General features: G+C 40.7%; 1 protein-coding gene and 1 pseudogene across 3 annotated transcripts in view; one reads left to right on the top strand and one right to left on the bottom strand.

Moving 5' to 3' along the window:
- SFXN1 (sideroflexin 1) overlaps positions 1–25,221 on the bottom strand; it is a 44,842-nt gene extending 19,621 nt beyond the window's left edge. For 2 of the 3 annotated variants that reach the window (XM_059917697.1, XM_059917698.1), the window contains exons 1-2: positions 25,118–25,221; positions 10,630–10,802 (exon numbers count right to left, since the gene is read on the bottom strand). In XM_059917697.1, the coding sequence (XP_059773680.1) occupies positions 10,630–10,793 (164 nt within the window). In that variant the 5' untranslated portion in view covers positions 10,794–10,802; positions 25,118–25,221. The remainder of the gene's footprint in view (positions 1–10,629; positions 10,803–25,117) is intronic. The other variant, XM_059917699.1, reaches the window with a different exon arrangement.
- LOC132363420 (nuclear transcription factor Y subunit beta-like) lies at positions 18,048–19,111 on the top strand (annotated as a pseudogene).
- Positions 25,222–26,881: the final 1,660 nt, after the last annotated feature.

Genomic DNA, 26,881 nt, shown 5'->3' with positions numbered 1-26,881 from the left:
TTTGAAAACCTAGATAAGAAAGGCTCACTATTTTTCCTCTTTATCAAAGAAACACATATTCATTGCAAGAAATTTAGAAAATACAGGAATTCATTAACACAATTAAAATCATTCAAGCCTTTCCCAACTTAGCACCACTGGCAAAATGCTTTGGTAAATGCCCTTTCAGGCTTTTATTGGAACTATTATACATGATGTTTTTATTTAAAGGCATTGTATCCAATCACCTTTTTTATTCAATAATATTTTGCAAACATTTCTCTATGATATTCTTCTATATCATCTGTACTGGGTTGAATAGTGTCCCCCCTAAAATTCCTGTCCACCTGGAACCTCAAAATGTGACCTTATTTATAAACAGGGTCTTTGCAGATGTAATTACATAGTTAAGGTGAGGTCATGCTGGATTGGTGGGGGCGGGGGGGGGGAGCAAATCAAATGATTGATGCCTTTATAAGACCAAGTGCAGCCACACAAAGAAGAAGGACATGTGATGACAGAGGCAGAGATTTGAGTGACGTAGTTACAAGCCTAGGGCCACCAGAAGCTGGAAGAGGAAAGGAGGGATTCTGCCCTAGAGCCGTCAGGGCCCTGCCAACACCTTGATTTCAGACTTCTAGAGTCTGGAACTGTGAGAGAATAAATTTCTGTTGTATTAAGCCACTCAGTTTGTGGTAATGTGTTATGGCAGCCTTAGAAATTATACCAATCCCCTACTGTTGGACATTTTAATTGCTTTTAACCTTTTCCATTGGTAAGGGATAAGGAAGTAAATATCCTTATAAATAAAACTTTTCCCACATCCGAGATTATTTAGAAAGAAATGAGCACATTTGCTGAGACAAAAGCTATGTAAAATATTAAACTGTAAATATATCTTTTATCCTTTTTCTCTACTTGAGTATGTCTTTTTCTTTTTTATCCTCAGCAGCAGTGGCATTATTATTATTTAGGTAACCTGTTGTATTCTTTATACAATGTGGATAATTTTGTTTAGTTATGTTATCTGCCACCCTGAAAATTTTTACTATTATGCAGTCAGGTAGGAACAAATGAAGTTTCTGCCTAGAAAGGTGTGACCCACTTCAAGATTATAGGTATGTTCACCTATATAGTTCTTTGCATTTTCCTAATAGTTTTTTTTTTTTTTTTGGTCACAGTTTTAATCTATTTGAAATTTATCTTAAGATATGAATATGTGAAATTGCTTAATTTTAGATTCCAGTTGGCTGGTCTGCCCTTCCAATACCAAGATTTCAATGCTATATTTACCATCATGAACTTTTGTGAATGTTAGGCTTGATTTCTGGACTTTCTACAGTGTGCCCATCATCTACACCTCATGCTGCCAAACCCACCATTGTAACTGAGGGTCCATTTTAATATCTGGTAGAGCAATGGTCCTTCCCTCCACTACTCTTCTTCTGCTTTCTCAAAAGTGCCTTAGTTACACCCAGTAATTTGTTCTTCCAGATAACTCTTAGAATTATTTTGTTAATTTTATAGGGGATCGCAATTGTATTTTGACCAAAACTATATTAATCTGGAGAGAACTGCTATCTCTACGGCAATAAGACTTTCTATCCAGGCCTACCACATATTTCTCCAGTTACTCAAAGGCATCTTTTAATGTCGCCCAGTGGTCTGTACTTGCCTCATACTTCTGGGTAAGTTAATTCCCAGGTATTTTATTTATTTATATATATTAAAAAATATATATTTATATATATTGTTCTTAGGAATGAAATTGAAAAATACTGTCTAATAGAAAACAAACTTATGGTTACCAAAGGGGAAAGCATCTCTTTTTGTTTTCTATGTTCTCATAACATTAAAAGAAATTAAATCTCTTTATTAAGGTATCATTTAAATATTATAAAAGCCATTCATTTAAGTATACAATTTGATGAGTTTTGAAAAAGGTACACGGTGGTGTAACCACCTTCAGAATCATGGTATAGAATATTTTCATCTCCCCAGAAGTCCCCTCAGGCCCCTTAGGAGTCATTCCCTCACTTCCTGGCAACCACAGATCTGCCTTCTACCACTACAGTATTGCCTCTTTGAGAATTTCACATGAATGGAATCATGTGAGTGAGTAGTATTATGTGTCTGGTTTCTTCAACTTTGCATAGTGCTTTCAGATGCATCTTTGTTGTATCAGTGACTGGTTAATTGCTGAGTGGTACTCCATTCAATGAATGAACCACAGGTATTTATCAATTCTCTTTTTAACCATTCTAGTAGGTATAAAGTGGTATCTCATTGTGGTTTTTGTTTTGTTTTTTATTTTTAGACTTTCCAATGTATACTCTTTTCTTTTCTTCCAGTTTTGTTCAGATATAGTTGACATACAGCACTATCTAAGTTGAACGTATCCAGCATGATGACTTGACTTACATACATCATGAAATGATCAGCACAATAGTTTAGTGAACATTCATCACCTCATACAGATACAAAATTAAAGACATAGAAAGAAATATTTTTCCTGCTGATGCGAACTCAGACTTTACTCTCGTAACTTTCATATATAATGTACAGCAGTGTTAATTCTATTGTACATCACATTCCAAGTACTTATTTATTTTATAACTGGTAGTTTATACCTTCTGACTGCCTTCAGCCAATTCCCCCTCTCCCAACCCCCGCCTCTGGAAACCACAAATCTGATCTCTTTTTCTATGAGTTTGTCTGTCTGTTTGTTTGTTTTTGAAGTATAATTGACCTACAACACTATGTTAGTTCCTGGTACACAACACAGTGATTCGGTACTTCTGTAAATTTCAAAATGATCACCATGATAAGTCTAGTTACCATCTGTCATCTTACAAAGATATTAAAATTACAGTTATTGACATATCCCCACACTGTACTGTGTCTCATGTATACCTGTGACTCATTTATTTTGCAACTGAGAGTTTGTACCTCTTAATCTCCCTCACCAATTTCTCTCCTTCCCCCGACCCCCTTTCCTATGGCAACCACCTGTTTGTTCTCTGTATCTATGAGTTCGTTTTTGTTTTATGTTCATTTGTTTTATTTTTTAGATTCTACATATAAGTAAAATCATACAGTATTTGTTTTTCGCTGTCTGACTTATTTTCACTTAGCATAATACACCCAAGTCCATCTGTGTTGTTGGAAATGACAAGATTTCATTCTTTTTATGGCTGAGTAATAGATGTTTTACATATCTATATATACCACATCTTCTTATCCATTCATCTATTGATTGGCACTTACGTTGCTTCTATATCTTGGCTATTGTAAATAATGCTGTAATAAACACAGGGGTACATATATCTTTTTCTAATTAGTGTTTTTGTTTTCTTTGAATAAATACCCAGGAATGGAATTGCTGGATCGTATGGTAGCTCTATTTTTAATTTTTAAAGAAACCTCCATACTATTTTCCATAGGTGGCTGCACCAATTTACATCCCTACTAAGAGGGCAGAAGGGTTCCCTTTTCTCCACATCCTCGCCAACAGTTGTTATTTGTTGCCTCTTTGATTCTGACAGGTGTGAGGTGATATTTCATTGTGGTTTTAATTTGCATTTCCCTAGCAACTAATGATGCTCAGCTTCTTTCCATATGCTTACTTGATATTTCTATATTTTCTCTGGTTTAGTGTCATCAGCCTATTCAAATCTTTTATCAAATTGGGTTGGAATGAAAAGAATTCTTTATCTCTTCTGGACATAAGTCCTTTATAAGCTATACGTTTTGCGAATATTTTCTTCCAGTCTGTGAATTGCATTTTTGTTTTCTAAACAGTGTCTTACGAAGTGGAGAGACATATCTTTTCCCTTATTGTTCATGCTTATGTCTTATCTAAGAAACCTTTGCCTATCCCAAAGTCATACAGATTTTATCTTGTTTTCTTCTAGAAGTTTTACAGTGTTAGCTTGTATATTTAGGTCTATCATCCATTTCAAGTTATGTTTATGATTTTGTTTAAAGATTAATACTCTTTTTTTTAATGTGGAAATCCATTTTTCCAGAACCACTCATTGAACAGAATATTCTTTCTCTATTGAATTATCCTGACATCTTTATTTAAAAATCAATTGACTATATATGTTTGAGTTTATTTCAGGATTCTCTATACTGTTCCACTGATCTATATATCTATACTGTTTTGATTACTTGAGCTTTACAGTAAGTCTTGAAATCAGGCATTTAATATTTTTGTTGCTACTGAAAATATGATTTTTAAAATTTCAATTTCCAGTTGTTAATTGTTACTACACAGAAACCCAATTGATTTTTGTATATTGATCTTATATCTTGTGACTGTGCTAAACACACTCTATTTGCATTTTTGGTAGATTCTTTCTATATAGATGATCATGTTTTCTGTGAATGAAGAGAGTTTAATTCCTTTCCTATCTGTACATCTTTTATTTCTGTTGCTCTTTTTTTCTTATTGGACTAGCTATGCTAGTCCAATGCTGAATAAAAGTAGTGAAAGCTGAACTCCCTGCCTTGTTCCTGATCTCAGGGGGAAAGTTTTCATTCTTTCATCATTAAGTTTGGTGTTAGTTATAGGCTTTTCTTAGATGTACTTTATTCCTTCTATTCCTAGTTTGCTGAGAGTTTTATCATGAAGGGATGTTGGATTTTGTCTGCTTTTTCTGCACCTATTGAGAAGATTGTATGTTCTTCTGTCATAGTCTACTGATACAGTGATTTCCAAATGTTAAAATGACCTTGCAATCTTGTGATGAACCATATTTGGGTTCTGCTTATTTTGGGTATTATCCCTTATAAAGATGGCTAGATTTAAGTTGTAAATTTTGTTGAGGATTTTTTCTGTCTATGTTTATGAGGGATATTGGTTTGTAATTTTTGTCTTGTAATCTCTTTGGTTTTTCTGTCAGTGGTCTCATAAAATGGATGAAGAAGTCTTTCCCCCTCTTCTATTTTCTGAGAGAGTTTGTGATGGAATTGATATAGTTTCTATCTGTGAAGAAATAATTTCTTTCACCTGTGATGCTAATTGGCCTTGGAGATTTTTGTGGGAAAGTTTTATTTTTATTTATTTATTTTGCCATCTTGCTCTTTTCTGTTTGCCTCATCTCTTCCTTGTTCCTTTTTTTTCTCTTTCCTTGCCTTATTTTGGACTGAGTCAATTTTGGTAATTTATATATTCATAGAAGGCTAGACATTTCACTTATTTCTAAAATTTTTAGCAAAGAGCTACATAGTAGGCTTCATTTTTTTAAAAAATGTATTTATTTAACATTTTTGGCTGCGTTGGGTCTTCGTTGCTGCGCACGGGCTTCCTCTAGTTGTGGCGAGCGGGGGCTACTCTTTGTCGCGGTGCACGGGCTTCTCATTGCAGTGGCTTCTCTTGTTGCAGAGCACGGGCTCTAGGCGCACGGGTTTCAGTAGTTGTGGCTCGCGGGCTCTAGAGCGCATGCTCAGTAGTTGTGGCGCACGGGCTTAGTTGCTCTGTGGCATGTGGGATCTTCCCGGACCAGGGCTTGAACTCGTGTCCCCTGCACTGGCAGGAGGATTCTTAACCACTGTGCGACCAGGGAATCCCCTTCACTTTTATATTTCTATTTCTCACAGGCAACTTTCTTATCCTCTTGTTACATATTTTGAGTTTTATTTATTTATTTTATATTGCTTAGACGTGCCAGAGGCTTATCTTTCTCTGGGCTTATCAGAGAACCAGTTTTTCATGTATTTTTCAATTCTGTTAATTTCTGACCTTAAAAAAATGACCTTCTCTCTGTTTTCTTTGAAAAACAGTCTATATAGTGGTTAACAGCATGAACTCTGGAGTCAGACTGTCTGAGTTTCTATGCTGGCTCTGCCACTTAACAGTGGCAGGACATTGACTTTTCTGCCTTAGTTCTTTCATCTGAAAAATGGGCATAACGAGAGCTCCTACCTTCAAGGGCTGTTGAGGCTTAAACGAATGCACATGAAGTGATTCAGGCAGTATCATTACACAGCATGTGCTATTGCTATTTTCTTTTTATTATTTTGTGCTGTTCTTTAATTTCTTAAGCTGAAGTCTCAGTTCATTTGTTGTAAGCCTTTAACATTTAATCAGAGAGACATGTAAAACTATAAACTTCCACTCAGAGTACAATTTTGGCACAATCCTTTAAGTTTTCATATTATTTCTACTTTGTAATTTTACTTTTGGTTTTTCTTTTTGTACAGTTAAAGGAAAGTACTGAACAATTCTGACGTGATTAATTAAGTTCTGTCTGTATTTCTAACAGTCTTTTCTTTGTATATTTTGATGTAACATTAACTAGTTCATGAATACTGAACATGGTCATTTTATAAATAGCAAATTTTTCTGATCTATTCACCCTGAATTTTGTCTGATTTTCATACAGCTTCCTTTTTATTTGCAGTTACCTTCGTCCTGCTTTGTAATGTTAGCCATTTTTATTACCTCCCTTTGGATTCATACTAAAATAGCACGTTGGTATCTCACGAGGACTATAGATTATTGGTATTCATATTCCTTGAAGGTACACTGTACATGATACTTCCTTGACTCCAACTAACCCTTTGAGCTATTCTCCTCTGAGAGTGCACAGCTAATTTGTCTCTTAGTGGGTAGGGGGAGAACTCTGGGGTATTTCTTATCCATTAATTCACCAATTGGTTTTACTGATGAATATATAGATAAAGACATAGATATAGATATAGATATATAGATATAGATATATAATGAATATAAAAGCAGACATGATAAAAGCGGCATTACCCCTAATCCCCAGTGAAGCAATTTACGACACAGACTTTAAGGGTTTTATATTCCTTAAAAGGTGAAGAGAAAAGGTGAGGTGCTCAGCGATTCTTGGAGGAAGGCATTGTATTTTTCCATGCACAGTGACCTCATACAGAGATTAGTCATGTAGCTAGCAACCCTCATGCATTCTAATTGGGATGCCATGTCACTGTTGAGCTTTTAAAGTGTTTTTACACAATTTTAAAGTCTCTGATTTTAATAGAGGGTTTTAATCCCTTTTACACATACTGTTATTACTAAGCTGTCTGGCCTCCTCCATCTTGTTTTACGTTATTTTAAAAGCTTCTATGACAGTTTTTTGGTTTTACCTTTAGCTACACTTATTACACTGTCTTTGTTTTTATGCCTTTGGGGTTTTAGAAGATATATACTAAGATTTAACTTGACTAGTGGTTACCATTAAGATTCTCAAAACCATTCTACGTTTCTCTAACGTAGTAAAGAGCCAAACCATATATACTTTTGATCCCACCTCCTATTTAAGATAAATATTTGGTATACTTTTAATTCCTCCTCTTCCTGTTTTTTTTTTTATTAAAAAACTTTTTTTTTGATACTACAATCTAGGGCTTTAGATTCAGATAGCTATTACTATTTTTTACAAGACACTTAAAATTTCTTTTTGCCTATACAATGCTTTATAACTAGAAATGCAACAACTATTTCTATTTTAACAGTTTCGACATTCGTCACTAGTCTATTTATATTACAGCTTTCTTACTTTTTTTTTTTTTTACTGTAATACAATATATAACATAAAGTTTACCATCTCAACCATTTTTAACTGTACAGTTTTGTGGTACTAAGCATATTCATGTAACCGTCCAACTATTGCCACCATCCATCTATCTCCAGAATGTCTTCATCATCCCCAACTGAGACTGTATTCATTAAACAATAACTCCTGATTCCCCGGCCCCCTAGGCCCTGGCAACCACCATTCTATTTTCCGCCTCTATGAATTTGGCTACTCCAGGCACATTATATAAGTAGTATTGTACAATAATTTGTCCTCTTGTGACTGGCTTATTTCACTTAGCATAATGTCTTCAAGGTTAATCCATGTTGTAGCACGTGTTAGGATTTCCTTCATTTTTAAGGCTGAATAGTATTCTATTGCGTGAATATACCACGTTTTACTTTTCCACTCATCCATCCATGGACACGTGGGTTGCTTCCACCTTTGGCTATTATGAGTAATGCCACTATGAACACGAGTGTGCAAATATCTGTTCAAGACCCTGCTTCCAATTCTTTTGGGTATATACTCAGAAATAGAATGGCTGGATCATATGGTAATTCCATTTTGAATTGTTTGAGGAATCACAACATACTATGGATTTCTTATTTTTGAACTCAATTTTGCTTCATCTCCTGACCTCTCAAGAAGGATTTATGAGGAGTTTATTTTTGATGTTGTTATATATTTTTCTGTTGCCTCTGTAAACAGAGTCACTCTGGTATAAAATTCCTGGGTTTCATGCTTTCTCCTGGAAACTCGGCACACATTCCTTTACTGTCCTCTGGCGCTCAGTGCATAGATAAGAAGATTGAGACTTCTCTGTCATTTGTTCTTTTTTAATGACTTTTTTCCCTGTTCGAATGCTTATGAAATTTTAAAAAGTTGCTTTGTAGAAAAAAGAAAAAAAACTCCATATGTGGGTCTCTTTGCCTGAAACAGGGTGAGCCTAATTTGTGGCTGTTTGTCCTCACTACAGGAAAATTCTTTTATCTACTTACTACGACCTCTTTCACATTTTTCTAGTTTCCCCTTGAGAAGCATCAATAAATTATATCTTCACTCTCCATCCTCTAGTCCCCTGAAATATAATCCTTTTCACGCTCTCACCTTTTCATCTATATCAGGAGTTGACAAACTACAGCCCATGCCTATTTCTGAATGGCTGTTGCGCTAAGAATGGTTTTTCCATTTTTAAAGGGTGGTGAACAAGCAAAACAACACAGAATGAGACTGTAGGGCCTACACAGCTGAAAATGTTTACCATCTGGCCCTTTGCAGAAAAAGTGTGCCGACCTCAGATCTTCATCCTTGGAGAGTGACTCAGGTTTATCCCCAGCATCTCTGTTTCCACTTTTTCTCGGTACCATTGATGTCATTACTTCTCCACCACTGCCTCCAGTGAAGATTTTAATTTTGCTCTTACAAGTTTAGGGACTTTGCAATCTCTTTTATGGCTTCTTTTCAAGTCCTCTAGCTGTCTTTACATCTCTACCTTTCCTCTTTTTATGGCTTTTGTTCCAGAATCATGGAACATTTACTTGATGGAATTCTGAAATGTGCTTCTGCTGTCTTCCTCTGCCTCGTTCCTCAGGACTTGCTCATAGAGCTCCATGACGTTCTGCTGCTCAGGGAGCCCTCTTTCTGCACGGCTGTGCATGCTAAGACCTGGCCAGACTCAGTGTTTGGTAACAAACTTTAGAGACCGCCCTTGGTGGCCTCACTGACTACCCATGCGACAGTCAAATACGTACCTTGCATGGATTATTTTTGGCATGTTTAGGCTCATAGCTCCCACTAATCCAATTCTCAGCTTCTGGCTGACTTTCCCTGAGAGCAGGAGTCAGCAAACTACTGTCTGTGGTCTGTATGGCTGGCTAGCTAAGAGTGATTTTTACATCTTTTAAAGGATTATAAAACAACCAACCAAACAAAAAGCCCTAGAAAACAAACAAACAAGCAAACAAACCCCCAAGACACTAAGAAGAATAGGCAGAACATGCAGAATAAGACGGAAATCCTCTGTGGTCCACGAAGGCTGAAATATTTCTTATACGGTCTTTTATCAAGAAAGCTGCATGTCCATCAACAGATGAATGGCTAAAGAAGATGTGGCATACACACACACACACACACACACACACACACACACACACACTGGAATAGTACTCAGCCATAAAAAAGAATGAAATTCTGCCATTTGCAGCAACATGGATGGACTTGGAGGGCATTATGCTAAGTGAAATAAGAAAGACAAATACTGTATGATATCACTTATATGTGGAACATATACATACATATACAACAAACTAGTAAATGTAACAAAAAAGACGTAGGCTCACAGATATAGAGAACAAACTAGCGGTTACTAGTGTGGCGGGGCAACATAGGGGTGGGGGAGTGGGAGGTACAAACTACTGGATGTAAGATAGGCTCAAGGATGTACTGTACAACACGGGGAACATAGCCAATATTTTGTAGTAACTGTAAACGGAGTGTAACCTTTAAAAATTGTATTAAAAGATTAAATAAATTAAAAAAAAAAAAGAAAGTTGTGACCATTGCCTTAGAGCATGTCTCTTCTCTCACCTCATGCCTGGCTCTTTGAACTGACGGAGTCCATCCCAAACCTACAAACTGTGCCACCAGCATCCTTCCCATCTGAGCTACTATATGTGGGGTTTATTCACTGGGGCTTAATCTGAGAAGAAGCGAACAACCTACCCTAATTCTTGATGACTTGCTTTTTGTAAGATGCAGTCTCCATCTGGAGACAGAAAGTTGTGGATGCAGGTGTGGTTGTATTGGCGAGCAGAAGACAGGGCTCTAGAAAGGGGACCTCACGGATTGGCACCTATGAGTTGGAGGGATGGCTGGCTTATTTTCAGGTTACTATGAACCCTGGATATCTGTGTTAAGGGTCAACAATGGGGAATGAAACACGTCTTCCTATTTCTTACATTTTTTTTTTTTTTTAATAAAAAGGATTCAATTGCAAAAAAAAAATGTTGAAAAATCACTAAGGGAAGGTTTAAAGACAATAGGCTAACATGATGATCTATTAATATATTAAGCCCCAAAGCATACTTGTTAATGTTACCTGTAATCATGCACTACTTTCCTTGCATCCTCTAGTTGTTCGTTGGTTAACAGAATATTCCTGGGATCAGTTACAGTGAAGAAATGATTGGCTCGTCCAGTGAAAGTGCTTTGATCCCATCGAGGTTCCTTGATGTTAATGTTTGGTGGAAGTTCTCCAGACATTGTCTTGGACTGTAGAGGGTCAAAAGGACAGGCCTAGTTAAGACTTACAAAGTCACTACACATTTAGAAACTTTGTAGTCACACTAATCTTCAAATAAAGAGTTATGTACATTCTTATTTATGAAAATAATTTTGTTATAAATGGCAGAAAGGCTATTTAAATCCAAAGCTAAATTTGTCTGTAAATCTCAATTTATCTTAACCAAATTTCAATAATTTCCCACATAGTTCTTTTTATAAGGACATAGTATTTCATCATCCTTTACTTTGGAAATCTATTCTTCAGAAAAAAATAAAAATATAAAAAGTTAAAAATAACATCAACAATAATAGGGTCTGAAGTCTGAAACACTTTTTCTGGATGAAAGAACCAACGTCAAACTACTGCGGCATTCTGGTTTACTAAATTTGTTTTTCCTACAACTAGAAGTGACTAATTATGCAAAAAGGCTTACATGCTAAAAATTCTACAATTAAAAAAAGATTCAGATTCATTCAGCCTTATTCAGTGTATAAACCACCAATCAAAAATGAAAAATTATTCTCCTCAATATAACAGAGTCATAGTGGGAAAAACACATTTTGACAACCCCAAAAATAGTAATAACATAAGAGCATATAATTTTCCTCATAAAATACTTATTTTCTGGCTAAGAACCATTACTTTTTTCTAAAGTAACTAGTTTCTTTCCCTGAGTAATATATGCTTATTTTTAGAGCTGCTTTGTATTGCTGTAATACATGCTTATTGTAGTATTTTGAATAATATAAGCTTATTGTAGAAAATAAAGAATAAAGAAACAAAATCTGCTATAATTTAGTCATGCTGAAATAACCATTGTTGATGTTTTGATATATTTCCTTGCAGACATTTTCTATACATATTACCCTCTAACTAAAAAAATAAAGTTGATATCATACTCTATATTTTAATATCCTGATTGTTTCCTGCTGTACTTATTTCATGAGCAATCCCTATGGCACTAAATATTCATTTCAGGTATTTAGCAACACCTTCAACCTTTATGTTATTTTCAGTTTTTCACCATGAAAAATAATGCTGTATCCTTGTCTATTAATTTTTTTCCTCACAACTGGTGACTTCCTTAAACTAGATCTCTCTATGTGATATTAGCAGGTCAAAGGATCTTGTCACTATTAAGGCTTCAAACCATTGCTTTCTCATACCTCTTTCCTCTTTCTATATTTCTAATATTGGTTCTTATAGTGGCTTTCTTTTCCAGGTATTTTTCATTAAGTTATTTTTCAGTGCTTCACTAGATCATAGGTGTGTTAAGATGTCAGGTGCAGATGCCTGTCATTTGAACTTTATCAGAATCTCAAATTAACACATTTCACGGCCCACTGGATCAAAATCAAGCATGTTAGGCCCAGAGATGTGAGGAATCTAGTATATGTAAAACAGCTGGTCAGTGAGAGTAAGAAAGTAAAAATCAGCCCCATTATTCATAAAGCAGGCTGGGATGACAAACACAGATAGAGTCAGCTGCAAAGCTGACAGGAAACCATATTTCTCCCAAGGTCACACTGAAGCTAAAAGGTGTCATAACAACCCCCTTCTTTGGGTGACCACTGCTTTCTTATCTCATTGAGAAACCTTGTTCTCCACAATCACAGACTGTCAGAAATTTTGCTGTTTGAAATCATACTAGGAAGAGTGAATCATCCCACTTTTGACACAGAAAAGGAGCCCGGATTTCCAGCCCAGGTGCAGAGTTTCAGATTAGGGAGTTTCTGGACACAACATTCCATGTCTTTTTTTCTTTTTTAAAAAAATTAATTTATTATTATTATTTTTTTTGGCTGTGTTGGGTTTTCGTTGCTGCACGCAGGCTTTCTCTAGTTGTGGCGAGCGGGGGCTACTCTTCCTTGTGGTGCGTGGGCTTCTCATTGCGGTGGCTTCTCTTTGTTGCGGAGCACGGGTTCTCCGTGCATGGGCTTCAGCAGTTGTGGCAGGCAGGCTCAGCAGTTGTGCCTTGCGGGCTCTAGAGCACAGGCTCAGTAGTTGTGGCGCACGGGCTTAGTTGCTCCACAGCATGTGGAATCTTCCCGGACCAGGGCTTGAACTTGTGTCCCCTGCATTGGCAGGAGGATTCTTAACCACTGCGCCACCAGGTAAGTCCCTTCCATGTCTTTCTTAACTCTGAAGTTTCCAAGGAAACTCTGTAGTTTCCAGGTCTATGTGCGGTGAAGGACCTGCTTTGGTTGTTCTAATTTCCAGTCCCATCATGAACCAATACTTTTGTAAACTATATTAAAAATAAATTTTGAAAAAATGAAATAAAAAAGTGGGACACATATAAAAGCCCCCATTTTTTATTATTAGGTTCAGCAGATATACTAGAACTCTATCATATTGTTATGAAAGTTCCTAAATGCTTACCCCCAATTTCTGTATTTTCCCCAATATGAGGACACTGGCCTCGTCCAAGGGTCATAATTTGAATTTACACTTAGGTGTATAGATCACAATTTGTTTCTATACTTAAACGTCACCAAATAAATGCTACATATAATCACGTAACTAGAAAAGACAGATAATCTGGTCTAATTCACTTCTGTTTTTGAATGGACCACTAGAAGGTATAATTCCTACCCTCTAGTAGATCACAGATTAAATACAGAACAGATGAAATTCTGACCAGGACAAAACTTTTAGCTTTGTTTTTTCTTTAAGGTCTAGAAAGTGCTCCTACCTTTAGTGTTCACTGACTGGGTACCCACCACGTGACAGATTCTTGGGCTAAATCAGTGAACAAAAGACAAAAATTCCTGCCTTGGTGGAGCTGATGTTGGGTGTTGGCAATGGAAGAGTAGACAGACAATAAACAAGGTAAGCCAAGTATCCACTATGTTAGAAGGTAATAAATGGTTTGGGGAAAAATCACAATGGGAAGCATCATGAGGACAGACTGTATTTTTAAACAGGGCAGTCGGGGTAGGCCTCATTGAGAAAATAACAATGGAGCAAGATCAAAAAGAAGTGAGGAACTGAATCATGTGCGTATCCAGGGGAACAGCATTCCAGGGAGAAGGAACAGACATTGCAAAGGCCCCGAAGCAGGTGTCTTCAAAGAACAGCAAGAAGGAATGCAACTGGGGTGGAGAGAGGAAGAGGGAGGGAGACAGGAGATGAGGGGTCAGAGAGGTATGGGGAGGGGTTTAGTTGGAATCACACTGTTTGGCCCCTCGTGGCCACCATGAGGCCTTTGCATTTTACCCTAAGGGAAATGGGAGTCATTGGTGGGTTCCAATCAGAGGACTAAAATGATCTGACTTACAACTGAAAAGGATCTCTCTGGCTGCTGTGTGGAGAATGCAGTGGGGCTTTCCTGTAATCTTGGATGTGGGGTGTGAGAGAAAGAAAAGGCATGACTCCTAAGATGTTTGACTGGAGGAGGAGCCAGTGTCAGGGATCAAACAGCAAGTTCAGGTTTGGATGGATGGAGTTTGTGATGCCTAGGGGACTTCCAAGTGGAGATGTCCAGGAGGCAGTTGCATACAAGAGTCCAGAGTTCAGAGGAGAGATTTCGTCTGCAGATCTTCATCTGTGAGCAGAGACGACTGAAACTCATGCAATGGGAGAGCAACAGGCATGTGAACGTAAACAGAGAAGAGATCCAAGACCTCCAATGTTAAGAGGTCAGGAAAGACTAAGTTATAGCAAAGGAGGCTGAGAAAGAGTGACCAGTGGGTAGGAACTCAGCAGAGTGCGGTGTCCTGGAGGACAGGTGAAGTGATTCTATTGGTAGTCCCATCGGCCAAAAGGAAGAACACCTTGGTAGTTGGTTACTCCCATCTTGGGCTAGTGAAGAGGGGGATACAACTCCTGAAGGGCCATCTAGGGAATGGGAACACTGCAAAGATGGTTATCTTGGCAAATTCTAAAAATTCTTAGCAATGGTGATGGCAAGTAGGGAGTGAAAGCACAGCATATTAAACGCTCTCTCTCTGGGGCACTGTTTATTCCTGCAAAGTCACCGGCACAGACTGGTGATTCCTAACCAACAGAATGCATTGAAATCACCTGGAGAGCTTCTGAAAAAGACAAATACTATCCCCCTTCTAGAGATTCAGACCTAGGAGGTCTAACATAAGGCTGGGCATGTGATTCTGCAGGTGCTCTGGGTCTGGAGCTCCAGCTCTCTGGGCACCAGGCTGTGACTCTACATGAAGCTGGGAGCTGTTTCCTTCCCTGCATCATTCTCTGTGCTGCCTATGCCTTCCCCCAGGCCTGAGCAACCTGCAATGCTTCCCAGTGGATATCTGATACTGATTTTTTCTCATAAAATTGAGTACCAAGCAATCTATCTTCCTTTTAAAGTATAATTCTCACTATTTCCCCTTCACACTTAATATATATAACAATAGCACGAACAAAAAATTAAAATGTAGCTTTCACAGAATTCTAGTTCTTAATAACAAACCATCTCCAATTTGTTAAATATAGGGCAAACTTTAGGTCAAGCTGTTGAAAACATGATCTGGTTTTACAACATGGTGCTTCATAAGATAAAAATGTTCTACTGCATAAGAGCTGGAGAGGATCTTAAAAATAATCCACCCAATGTTCTCATCATATAGGAAACAGAGGCACAGAGGGGGGAAATAACTTGTCCAGGGTGTGCCCCTGGTGCTGGTGGCAGAAGGCAGTGGGTGAGGATGCAAAGCCAGACTGGACTCCTGAGCACTAGTCAGAAAGTTCACTCTTTCTACTCTATTACTCTCTGTTAGCTATTCCCCTCCCCGCCGCCAAAGTACAGCAATTAATGTCTGCACAGAATTGGTATCTTTGAAGCCCTCCTTCTTTCCTTTAAATAAAAACAGCTCTACTCACACCACAAAGCTCTGTGCTACGCTAACCCTTTGGTGCCTCCATAGTATACGTGAGAAGAATGCTGTGGAGGCCTCACAAAGTCTCTTTTTTGTTTTTAATTGAAGTACAGTTGATTTACAATGTTGTGTTAGTTTCTGGTGTAAAGCAAAGTGATTCAGATATATATATACATACCTACGTATGTATGTATGTGTGTATGTGTGTGTGTGTGTGTATGTGTGTCTGTATTCTTTTTCAGATTCTTTTCCATTATAGGTTATTATAAGATATTGAATACACTTCCCTGTGCTATACAGTAGGACCTTGTTATTTATCTATTTTATATAGAGTAGTGTGTACAAAGTCGCTTCTTTTTTTTAAAACTTCACTTGGTTACGCTTGAGTTGTATGAAATGCATTTAGTTGGATTCTATCCTGGATGTTATACTTAGTTTTTGTGGATTTAACCATTTTTTTTTTTTTTAAATTCACTTTCTTTTATTTATTTATTTATTTATTTATTTATGACTGTATTGAGTCTTCGTTTCTGTGCGAGGGCTTTCTCTAGTTGCGGCAAGTGGGGACCACTCTTCATCGTGGTGCGCGGGCCTCTCACCATCGTGGCCTCTCCCGCTGCGGAGCACAGACTCCAGATGCGCAGGCTCAGTAATTGTGGCTCACGGGCCTAGTTGCTCCGCGGCATGTGGGATCCTCCCAGACCAGGGCTCGAACCCGTGTCCCCTGCATTGGCAGGCAGATTCTCAACCACTGCGCCACCAGGGAAGCCCCAAAGTCGCTTCTTAAAAAGGCAAAGAAAAAGGAGACAGATGGGGAAAGGAAACCCCACATTTTTGTAGTTTCTATTACATACAAGGAACTGGGCTGGATGCTTGCCTAAGAGTGCAAGCCCCTACTATGTGCCAGTGGCAGAATAGTCTATGTCAGTTTTCACAACGCTGTGCTTTACGCATATTGTGCACATTTCACAGAAGAGGAAAGTAAGATTCTGAGATGTCACTCACAGCTACCCCCTTATCTCCCTGGCAAGGGAGGAAGCAGGCTTATCATCAGACTACAGGCCAAGCCCACCAACACCCCAACACTGAACGCTCATACTGATCCACTTCGTATAGACTTGGGGTAGGCAGAATAGTGCCCGCCCAAAGATGTCTACCTCCCAACCGCCACAGACTCTGAATAGATCACCTTACGCGGCAAAGGGGGTTGCTGGTATGATTAAGTTAAGGCTCTTGAGACTAGGAAACCACCTTGGATTATCTAGGGGGGCCTGATAATCACAAGGGTCCTTATAAGAGAAAGAGGCAGGCAGGAGAGGCTGAGTCAGAGAAGTAGATGTGACAAGGGACAAGCAGATCTTGGAGTGATGCAGGGCCACGAGTCAAGGCAGGTGCACAGCCTCTGGAAGCTGGAAACAGCAGGGAAACAGATTCTCCCTCGGAGCCTCCAGAAGCAATACAGAACCACTGTCGGCTTCTGACTTCAGAACAGTAAGCTAACACATAGTTGTTTTGTTTTAAGGTACATTTGTGGTAATATGCTAAATAGCAATAGGCTACTAATTCAGCACTCTTTTTTCCTACTTAAAAGGATTTTATTTTGTAAATAAGTTCATTTAGAAAACAAACTTACGGTTACCAAAGGGGAAAGGGGGGGGCGGGGGAGGGATAAGTTAGGAATTTGGGAGTAACATATATACACTACTATATATAAAATAAACAACAAGGACCTACACCTATAGTTCCCTGTGTGTATAGCACAGGGAACTATATTTGGAATTTTGTAATAACCTATATGGGAAAAGAATCTGAAAAAGAACATATATATATATATATATATATATATCTGAATCACTTTGCTGTACACCTGAAACTAACATAACATTGTAAATCAACTATACTTCAATAAAAATAAATAAATAAAAATTTTTAAAAAGGATTTTAGTAGAACTCTTTACTGGCGTAAGAAATACCAACTAGACTTGAGAGCCTGTCCTGCCCCCACCGATTTCAAAACCATAAGGCTAATCAGGAATGCCATATGAACATTCTTACAAAGACAGCTGATCTCAAACCAGATAAAATTTTAATTATTGACTAGGACTCCCATGTTCCAATTAGACAAGCATTTTCGCACACCAACCTTCAAGCCCAGGAACAGTTTTCACTTTCTTCCCCACTCTAAATAAATAACCAGTTTCTATAACTAGGGGTCCAGTTTTCAAAACAATTATTTCTTATTTTGCACTAAAAAACCAGTGCATCCAGGCGCTGCTGCCCTGGACACTGGTCTCCCTCCAGTTGTGGACCCGGGAGCAGCTCTGCACATCCGGCCAAGAGGCAGGGGGACACGGCTGGGGCTCCTGATCCAGTAGCGGCCTCCGGGGCCAAGGCACCCCCATGGCCTTGGCCTCTACGCGGGGGTCCCTGGGGCACATCGCCTTCCTACCTGCCTCATTGCCAGGGCTTGGTGGGCTGGTCACTTGGTCGGCGACCTGCAGCATCCAGGGCGCCCACCGGCTGCCGGGGTCTGCACTTTGGGGTCATCCACCCCACACGCTCGGTACCGACCAGTGGGCCAGGCCGTGCGGCTGGGGCCACCGCGGGCACCTTCGTGGGAAGGAAGTGAAGTCCCAGGGGTGGTAGGGGAAGAAACGGATTTGGTTTCCCCACTGTCTGGTTTATGCATGAAGAGCACAGCCATCCCTGAACTTGTGGTTCCTGGACTTTCCTCTCTGTCTCCTCACCAAGGTTGGCATTGGTCAAAGATCAGATACCTTTCCAGAGAGTTCTTAAGCACCACTGACCACGCAGTTCTGACAGTATTTCATGACAATGTATGGTGACGGTTTAGAACAAGTGCTTTTCAGCTAAGAACTTCTGCAAAGTAGACTGGGTAAGTCATTCTGCTGCACAGCCCTCGTGATGATACTGGGGACCATGCAGATGATTGCGAAGCCACAACGGCTCAAAAGAAAGCTTCAGAGAACAAGGTATATATATATGTATATATACAAACATATATGTATATATCATCCAATTTCAGGGGTGGCAGGGATAAGGGAAAATGCCACACCTCCAAGGGACAGACAGCACGGGACACCAAACAGTGTGCTCAAGGATGTGCAAGTTTATCAGCTTTACAACAAGCCATGCAAGTGAAAGATGCCATGGACGGACTTAGAAGACATCAGTGGGAGGATCTTCCCTCTGCCACGTCTATCTGAGGCTTTGACAGTTATGCAGAAGGGCGGAAATATCTTCAGAAATTTAGAGAGGCTATAGAAGGAGAGACAGGAAAGGTAGAAATATCACAGCTACACATAGATTGAGTGAAGAGCTTCCCAAGGAGAAATTTACTAACCAGTGACCAGCTAGCTGCAGATGGTCAACTGTGCAATGTTATGGTTTACACATAATCATATGAGTAGATTTCTGATGTTCAGCGAACTCAGTTTCCATGACCTGAAGAAATGATGAAATAGGGGGTGTAGAGAAGCAAACAGGCTGGAAGATTCTGGAACAGAGGCGTTAACAGGAACCGACCTGTGAAAGGAGGTCTCTGTATATTTAAATAGTTATAATGTTGCTTTTTGACACTTGACCAACTGAGATGTTAATTCTGACTTAAGAATCTTTTTTTTAAATGAATGATTTCAAAGAAAAATTTGGGTTTTAAAGGTATGAAAATATTTTTTTGTATGAGAAAAAAAGTGGGATTCGAAAAAAATTTCTGTAGTGATGGACATCACTTATGCTAAGAAATAAAGTCAAGGCTTTGTTACCTAAAGACAGAATCAATAAACTAAGAATGACAGCTATCTGGGGCCATTAATAATTATAGCATTAGATTGCATTTAAATGAGTCATTCCTAAAGATATTATTTTACATATTATATACGTTAATACATTAATTAACCCCTCAAAGGGGATAGAAATAACCTCTTAGAGGGGAAAAAAATCCTGTTAAAATTCAATCTCTTGGCTAAGGTTTTGGGTAAATATAGTATCATGAAGCCTCATCAAAACTCATCAAAATGAATTTCTCCAAGTTTTCTTTATTCATTCATTCATAAACAAAATTAATATATGCATTCAATACACACTGAAGGCCTCTCCTATACCCAGCGCTGGCTTGGCCCTGGATTTGGAAAGACCCAACATGCAGTAAATAAACTGAAAAGCAAACACATTCTAACGAATAGAGCCTAAATTTCCCCAAACGTGCTTATAGACACCCTTCTCATATACAGCTTATTATGGATGGACCTCACCCATCTCTGTCCATGCAGTCTTCAACTGAGTTATCAGATTACTAACCTGGGTAAACCTTATTGAAGACTGTGATATGAATGATTCTCATATCCAAATCTGTACACACGTTTCAAAAATATCCATTATTTCAATGAAGTAAACCTGCTTTAACATCCACGATAACTCAGTCACAGAATTTATAAGCTTTTAAAGCCAAAATGAGTGCCATGACCAAGATTCTCTAGTCATAATACTGTATTACACATTATAGGCCTACTGGAAATGGTACGTAACTCCATCTTTTTTCAAGTCATTATTTAAGTTATATCACAACCTTCATCACCAATTCTGGGAGGGCAATACTGTCTCCCTTTTAGGTTAGATGTTACACAGTCAGTGCACAGCTATGCAAGGGCGAGGACCACCCCCTGACTCAGAGGCCCAGGACCACTTCCCACCACATATAAAAAAGCCTTCATGGCTGGTAAACAGTCTGTTCCAATTAGACAACGGTGATCAGTTTCATTTCCAAGTAAGTTTACTGAACCAGTTGGTTAGTGGAACTTGAATTTCTGGCTCCAAGCCGCACCTCCCTAACTGCCCTGTAACCTGGAATCCTCCGATGGAGGTGATGAGGGAAGGGGTGTGTAGTGGTTAGGGGCTTATGCTTGTGGAGGCAACAGACCTGAGTTCAAATGCCAGCTCCACCGACGACTCTGTGACCTTGTACACATTATCCCACTGCCCCAAGTTTCTGCATCTTTATCAGCAAAATTAGGATGCTGCTTAATAATAACACTAACGTTTAATAACCACTTATCATAAGAGTCTGCCTTATATTACCCCATGTAACCCTCATAACGGTTTGGTTACAAGGGTGGTTAACGAGCTTGCTCAAGGAAGCGGTGCTGCCGGAGTGTGACGTTTTATTACCTGGCTCCAGAATCCCTGCTCCCTGGGGAGGTGGTTCTGACCTGGAAAGCAGCTTCCTGGAAATCCTGATTCAGTAAAGCGGGGAGTGGAGCCTAGGAAGGCGATCTTTAAGAAATACACCGGGGGGGGGGGGGGGACTTCCCTGGTGGCGCAGTGGCTAAGACCCTGCGCTCCCAATGCAGGGGGCCGGAGTTCGATCCCTGGCCAGGGAACTAGATCCCACATGCATGCTGCAACTAAGAGTTCACATGCCCCAACTAAGAAGCCCACATGCAGCAACTAAGACCCGGCACAACTAAATTAAAAAAAAAAAAAAAAAATACACCAGGGGTATCCTATGATTAGCTAAGTTTGGGAAACACTATGTGGGAAAGAATATAAAACTTATAAATAAATAACCAAATGCCCTACCAGCTAAGGAAAGATTCTTACCCTCTTTCAGGGGCAATATAAATATTTAGATGACCCCATGGCCACTCAGGCCGGTTGCTGGCTGGGTCCTGTCGAGGAAGGCTCCCTGCCCTGTAGCCTGGTCCGCTGAGTACCTACACTGACAACCTACGGAATGAGAACTGGACTTGAACCACTGCAATGTGGATTAGAGTCCTGACTCTGTCTCTTCCTTTCTAAGCATGTCACTGGGTAAGTCAACTCACCGCTCTCAGCCTCAGTTTTCTCGTCTGTAAGATGGAGATGAGAGTTGGCTGACACAGTGGGAAGAATCAGGAAACTGAGGTATGCAAGAGGGTTTTATTGACCTTTATTAAGTGTAAAGGGCTAAACAAAGGTAGGGTCATTACTAACATGTCATTCTCCACGCAAGGAATCTCCTGCCCTCATTGGCTCAAGTCCTGCCCAGAAACATAGTGGCTGGTAGTACTGGTGGGGTTGGTGGTGGGGGGAGGGTGGGGAATGGAATGGCACTTGGCTTCCTGAGCTTCCTGAAGACGATGCCTAAGAAAAATGACTTTTCTCTGAGATAAGCTTTATTTCAAACTTTTAGCTACATGCCAAGAAAATGCTTAGCTACTGGAAAAAAAGAAGAATTTTCCAAAACTTCACAGAAGACAAACTAGCAGGGAATGTGCTTTCTCAGGGACTTGGTAAGAAAGACCTTTAACCCTGGCTAAAGATTAACAACGATAATTAAATTATTAAACTGGAAACTTATTGTTAGTTATGTTTTAACTAACATAATGCAGTTGTTTACTGCATTTGAAAGAGTTGAAAAAGAGTCTGGTTGCTCTTGGTTTATTTAGTTAGGGCCAGAGAGGTGTGATATACCCTATCAAAGTCACCGTAGGGGGACATGGCTGAGCGTCCACTGTGTGCCAGACACAGGGTGTTCCATGCGTCACTAGACTGCTAAATTCTCACTTCAGCTCTCTAAGAAATCTCCCCTTATTTTGCAGAGTTACTCAGAGAAATCAAGTGCCACGCCCAAGAAGGCAGTTCGGCCTGACTTTATACCCCACTTCTGACCCTTGCGGGGCCAGAAGTGATGTGTCTGGCAAGGGCAATCACGTCCACTGAAGGAGCACATTTCCTAATTTGGCTTTGTGCTGGTCATCCACATGCAGCATTCCTTTCTTATGGGCATGGCCACACAAGAGATCAAATTATAGATCAGAAAGCTGAATCCTGTGCTAAGGAGCAGATTCTTTCAAAAGGGCATTTCCACTCAGCAATGGCTTTCTGTTGCATACCCTCCTCTATTCCAGGGACAGGTCCGCATGGAGACATGGGGCCTGTGTAGAATCAGGAAGCCATGGGGAATGACTGCCTTCTGTCTGTCTCCCTGCCACCATACTCCCTGCCTCCACCTCCCCATCCACAAGGCAGATCCCATTCTTCTATGAACTTTAAAACACCCAGGTAACAATACAATCATTGTTCATATTCTGGTGAACCTCAAGATCAACTTTGGGTTTCTTAATCGATTTCTTATGATGAGTGAAGCTCTTATCCATTTTTTTAAAAAAAAATTCTATTAGTTTTTATTTGAGATGGTGGTATCAGCCTGTAAAAATAATAAAGTACTCCTGAACTGTAGTATTTTGGACATATTCAGTTGAATATTTTCCCACCTACTTTAAAGAATCAAGTAACAGATTATATATACTGTGTATGAAAATATTTCACAAAGTAATAGTAGTTAACTAAAAACTTAATAACTTTGAACTTTGTATAATTAAGTATAGGTTTTATATGTATTCTGACAATAATTTTTCACTGTCTAGGCAAGAGTCAGCCTTTTAAAAAAATGACTTAGTGCTGATTTCTTACCTTTAACCTCAAACAAAAGGTTGGTTCCATTCACAATTATACTCCAACCGAATGCATCTAACCACGGCTTGCTTAGTAGGATGTAGATGCCATATTTCATTCTAAAGCATCAGAGAGCAAAGAAGTTGTATGATGGATCTGCTCTAAGGGTCACTGCTGCTCTGGTTGTCTTCTCAGCTTCCTTTGCAGGAAGTGAGGAGGGGGAAGTGGTCCCCTCCCTCTGACAACATCTTTCTATACTCATCCACATGGGATTTCATAAAACTTTTACAGAATATTAAAAGCATTCTAAATATTTTGCTGATCCTGAGTTACATCTACCCCTTGCTATACAGCTTCTTCTCTGACAACTGCAACCACAGATATCCCTTTCCTGAAAGCCCATGGGACTTAAATTAAATGCTTGCCTGCTCAAGCAAACCCTTGAATACATACTTAAAGCAATCATATGTTAGAGCTGGATAGAAACCGATATATCCTCCTCTCCAAACACCATCATTTTTTGCAAACTAGACACCTGCAGTCCTGAGGGGAGAAAGGAGCTGCTTGAGGTCCCAGAACCTCCTGGTGGAGCCTCCAATCATCCTCACAGATTTCCCTCTCAGCTTACAGCTCTTATATGGCAAGTTCAGCACCACAAGAGCTGCGAAGTCTCCTTATTTACCTGTATACCCACCTTGCACCTATTACAGTGCCTGGAACATGGAATCAGCTCAGCAAACTGGGGATGGGCATAGGAAGAGAAAAGCTAGAGACACGCAAGTAAAAATCTAGAAGATGAGGCAGAAGAGAGATTATGACTTTGAGAAAAGTAAAACCAAAACGCCATGGGGGTTCAGAAGGCAGTTGCCCATGGAGTGGTTAAGTGCCCGAGCTGTGAAGTCACTCATGCTGAGCTTTTTCATTCAGGCACTCAACAAATATTCAGTGAGGGTCTCCCTGGTGCAGGGAACAGACAGATGAGCAAGACAAACAGAAGCCCTGATCACAAGCAGAGAATCAAACAAGCAAATAAACAGTTAATTTCAACTGGTGACAAATTCTCTCAAGGAAAAATCACAGGGGTAATCTAACAAAGGATGTGTGCATGAAGGGGCAATTTCAAACAACACAGCCAAGGGAGAGCATCTCTGAGGAAGTAACATGTAAGCTGAGACTACAGATGACCAACTGTGTGACTTTAGGCAGGTTACACAACCTCTCTGAGCCCCAGTTTCCTTCCCCATCTGGATTAGGAAGGCAAGGCCAAGTACCTCATGGGGCTGGAGGAATGTAAAAGTAGATGGACCTGAATCACCTGCAAACTCTTAGTAGGCATTGTGGCTATTGTCATTCTGAGAAGGTCAGAGACTCGTGACAAGTGGGAAAGCTCAGGCGGTCAGCACGGAAATGCAAGGTCCGGGCAGGATCACTCCTGTTCCCATTACCTGCTTTCCTCTTCCCTACTAGATTGCGAGTTCTAGGGCAGGGGCCAGGTGGTCTCTGACCTCCGAGCCCCGCCTCTGCGCCAGGAGGAGAAGCCAGGAGCTAGGAGCTGGAGGGGCGTGGGGGTCGGTGCCACCGGGCCACCTAGCAATCGCTCGCGCCAGTCCCCGCCGTGGCCTGTCCCCGCGGCAGCCATCTTGGGTGTCCTCCCCGCGGCGAGTTTCGTCACGCGGCCGCGGGGACAGCGTGGCAGGGCGCGTGCGGACGTGGATGGGTGAGCCCCCTCCCATGCCGGGAGACCCACTCCACCGCGGGGGCTCAGGGGGAGCTCAGAGGAGGTCAGGCTGCTGGAGGTGGGGAGCTCAGGCAGCGGGATGACAGGGGTCTCCAAGGTGCAGGGACCCCTGGCCCGGGAAGTCCCGGGCATGGCGAGGGGGCTTCTGACCTCCCAGCCCCGGTGTCTCCCGGCAGCCGGCCCGCGGGAGCGCGCCCCCGCTCCAGCCCGCGCCCCTCCGCCAGGCTCCCTGCGCGTTTCCAACCCACAGCACCCGGGTCCGCGGCCCACGACTCACCGCTCCCCCCCGGCCACCGCCCGCGCCGCTCTCGGGACCCGCTCAACACCGCCTCCGCCGCCACCGGAAGCGCTTCTCCCGCCACGGCGGCCCTGCGCGCCGCCGCCGTCCGCAGCGCGCCCTCAGAGCGCGTCCCCGCGCGGAGCCCCGAGGCCCGGCTGGGCTGGGCTGGGCGGCGGCCGCGCGCGGGAGGCCCCGGACGCGCCCTCGCAGTCACTGCGCTCTGGAAGCAGCCTCCGCCTGGTCCAGGCGCGATCCTCTGTGCCCGCGCTTTTGCTTCTGGCTCCATCATGAACTCCCCAAGTTCACCCTCACCGTGGTGCGGGGCTCCGTGCCATGTTTCCCATTTTGGTTTCCCCGAGACCGACCCCTTACTTGATCATTTCTCAATTCCCAGGGTCTTACATACAGTCAGCATCCTCTCATTCATTCATTCAAACCATTGTTTCCCAAAGTGTGGAATTTGGCACCACTGGGGCTACAAGGCGATTTTAGGTGGTACAGGGGCCACGACCTGATTTATGTCTAAACAAGAATCATCATCCTGGCTGCTGTGTGAACAGGCTGTAGAGGAGATGACGTGGAGGCAGAGAGGCCAGCAGGGAGGCTACCGGGGTAACCAGGGGGGAGGTGACGGTGGCCTGGACCAGGCTGGTAGCAGGAGAGGCGGTGAGAATTACTGGATTCTGGGTATATCTTGGAGACAGGTGAAATTTAATAGGTAGTGAAATTACATCATGTTCATGGATAGGAAGATTCCATTTTTAAAGTCGTAAATTCTCCCCCAATTAACCTAAAAATATAATGCAACACCAAACAAAATTCTGTCAACTCTAGTGGGTATAAGAGTTTGGTGTATAACTTGACAGGGTGACTGTAAAATGTGTATGAGAAAATAAAGAGCCAGAAATAGCCAAAACAATTTTGAAGAAAAAGAGCAGGGTGGAGTGACTCATCCTGTGAACACAGAGAGGTTGTGCGTTTGTGCAGGGATCAAAAAATAGTGCAGCCAAATAAGAGGTACCAGACACACACCCTGCACATACAGAAACCTACTATTAGCTGCATCCCAAGTGAACGGGAAGGTTAGATATTCGTTAAATGATGCTGGGGCAATTGAACCCCTACCTTAAACCATATATAAACCTGAACTCCAAGCAGATTCAAGACCCAAATATGAAAAACAAAACTCCCAACTTTTTAGCAGACAATATAGGAGGGTATCTTTATGACTGAGGTTAAGGATGCATTCTTAAATAAACACAAAATGGATGGACTATAAAGGAAAGATTGAAAAGTTAAACCTCATTAAAACTAAAAAAGTCATGCTCACCTATGATAGCATAATAAAAGGGAAAGAGTTCACAGACTGGCAGGAAATATTTTCAGTACATGGATCTGGCAAAGAATACATATGGAGAAAATATTAAAAAGTTTTCAAATTAATAAGAAAAAAGAGAAACAATCCAATAGATAAACAAATAAAAAACAAGAAACATGCAATTCACAGAGAAGGAAAAACAAATGACCCTGATACCTAAAAAAAAAAATCCAACCTGGCTAGGGATTTGGGCACTCAGCATAGGTTTCACAGATAGTTTTTTGGTGGGAATCCTCATCCTTAGAATTCCTAGGAACATTCAACCAGTTTCTGTTCTTTACTACACTCTGTGCCAAGTGTTGGTCTCAAAAAGACTTAAAAAAAATTCCTCCCTCAAAGAGCTTAGTGTCAAGAAGATATATATGTAAACAAGTAGTTACAAT

The sequence above is a fragment of the Balaenoptera ricei genome, chromosome 3 (assembly GCF_028023285.1).
Source record: "Balaenoptera ricei isolate mBalRic1 chromosome 3, mBalRic1.hap2, whole genome shotgun sequence".
NCBI lineage: Eukaryota > Metazoa > Chordata > Mammalia > Artiodactyla > Balaenopteridae > Balaenoptera > Balaenoptera ricei.
The sequence above is the reverse complement of the archived record's forward strand: the minus strand, read 5'-3'. Positions and strand labels throughout refer to the sequence as shown.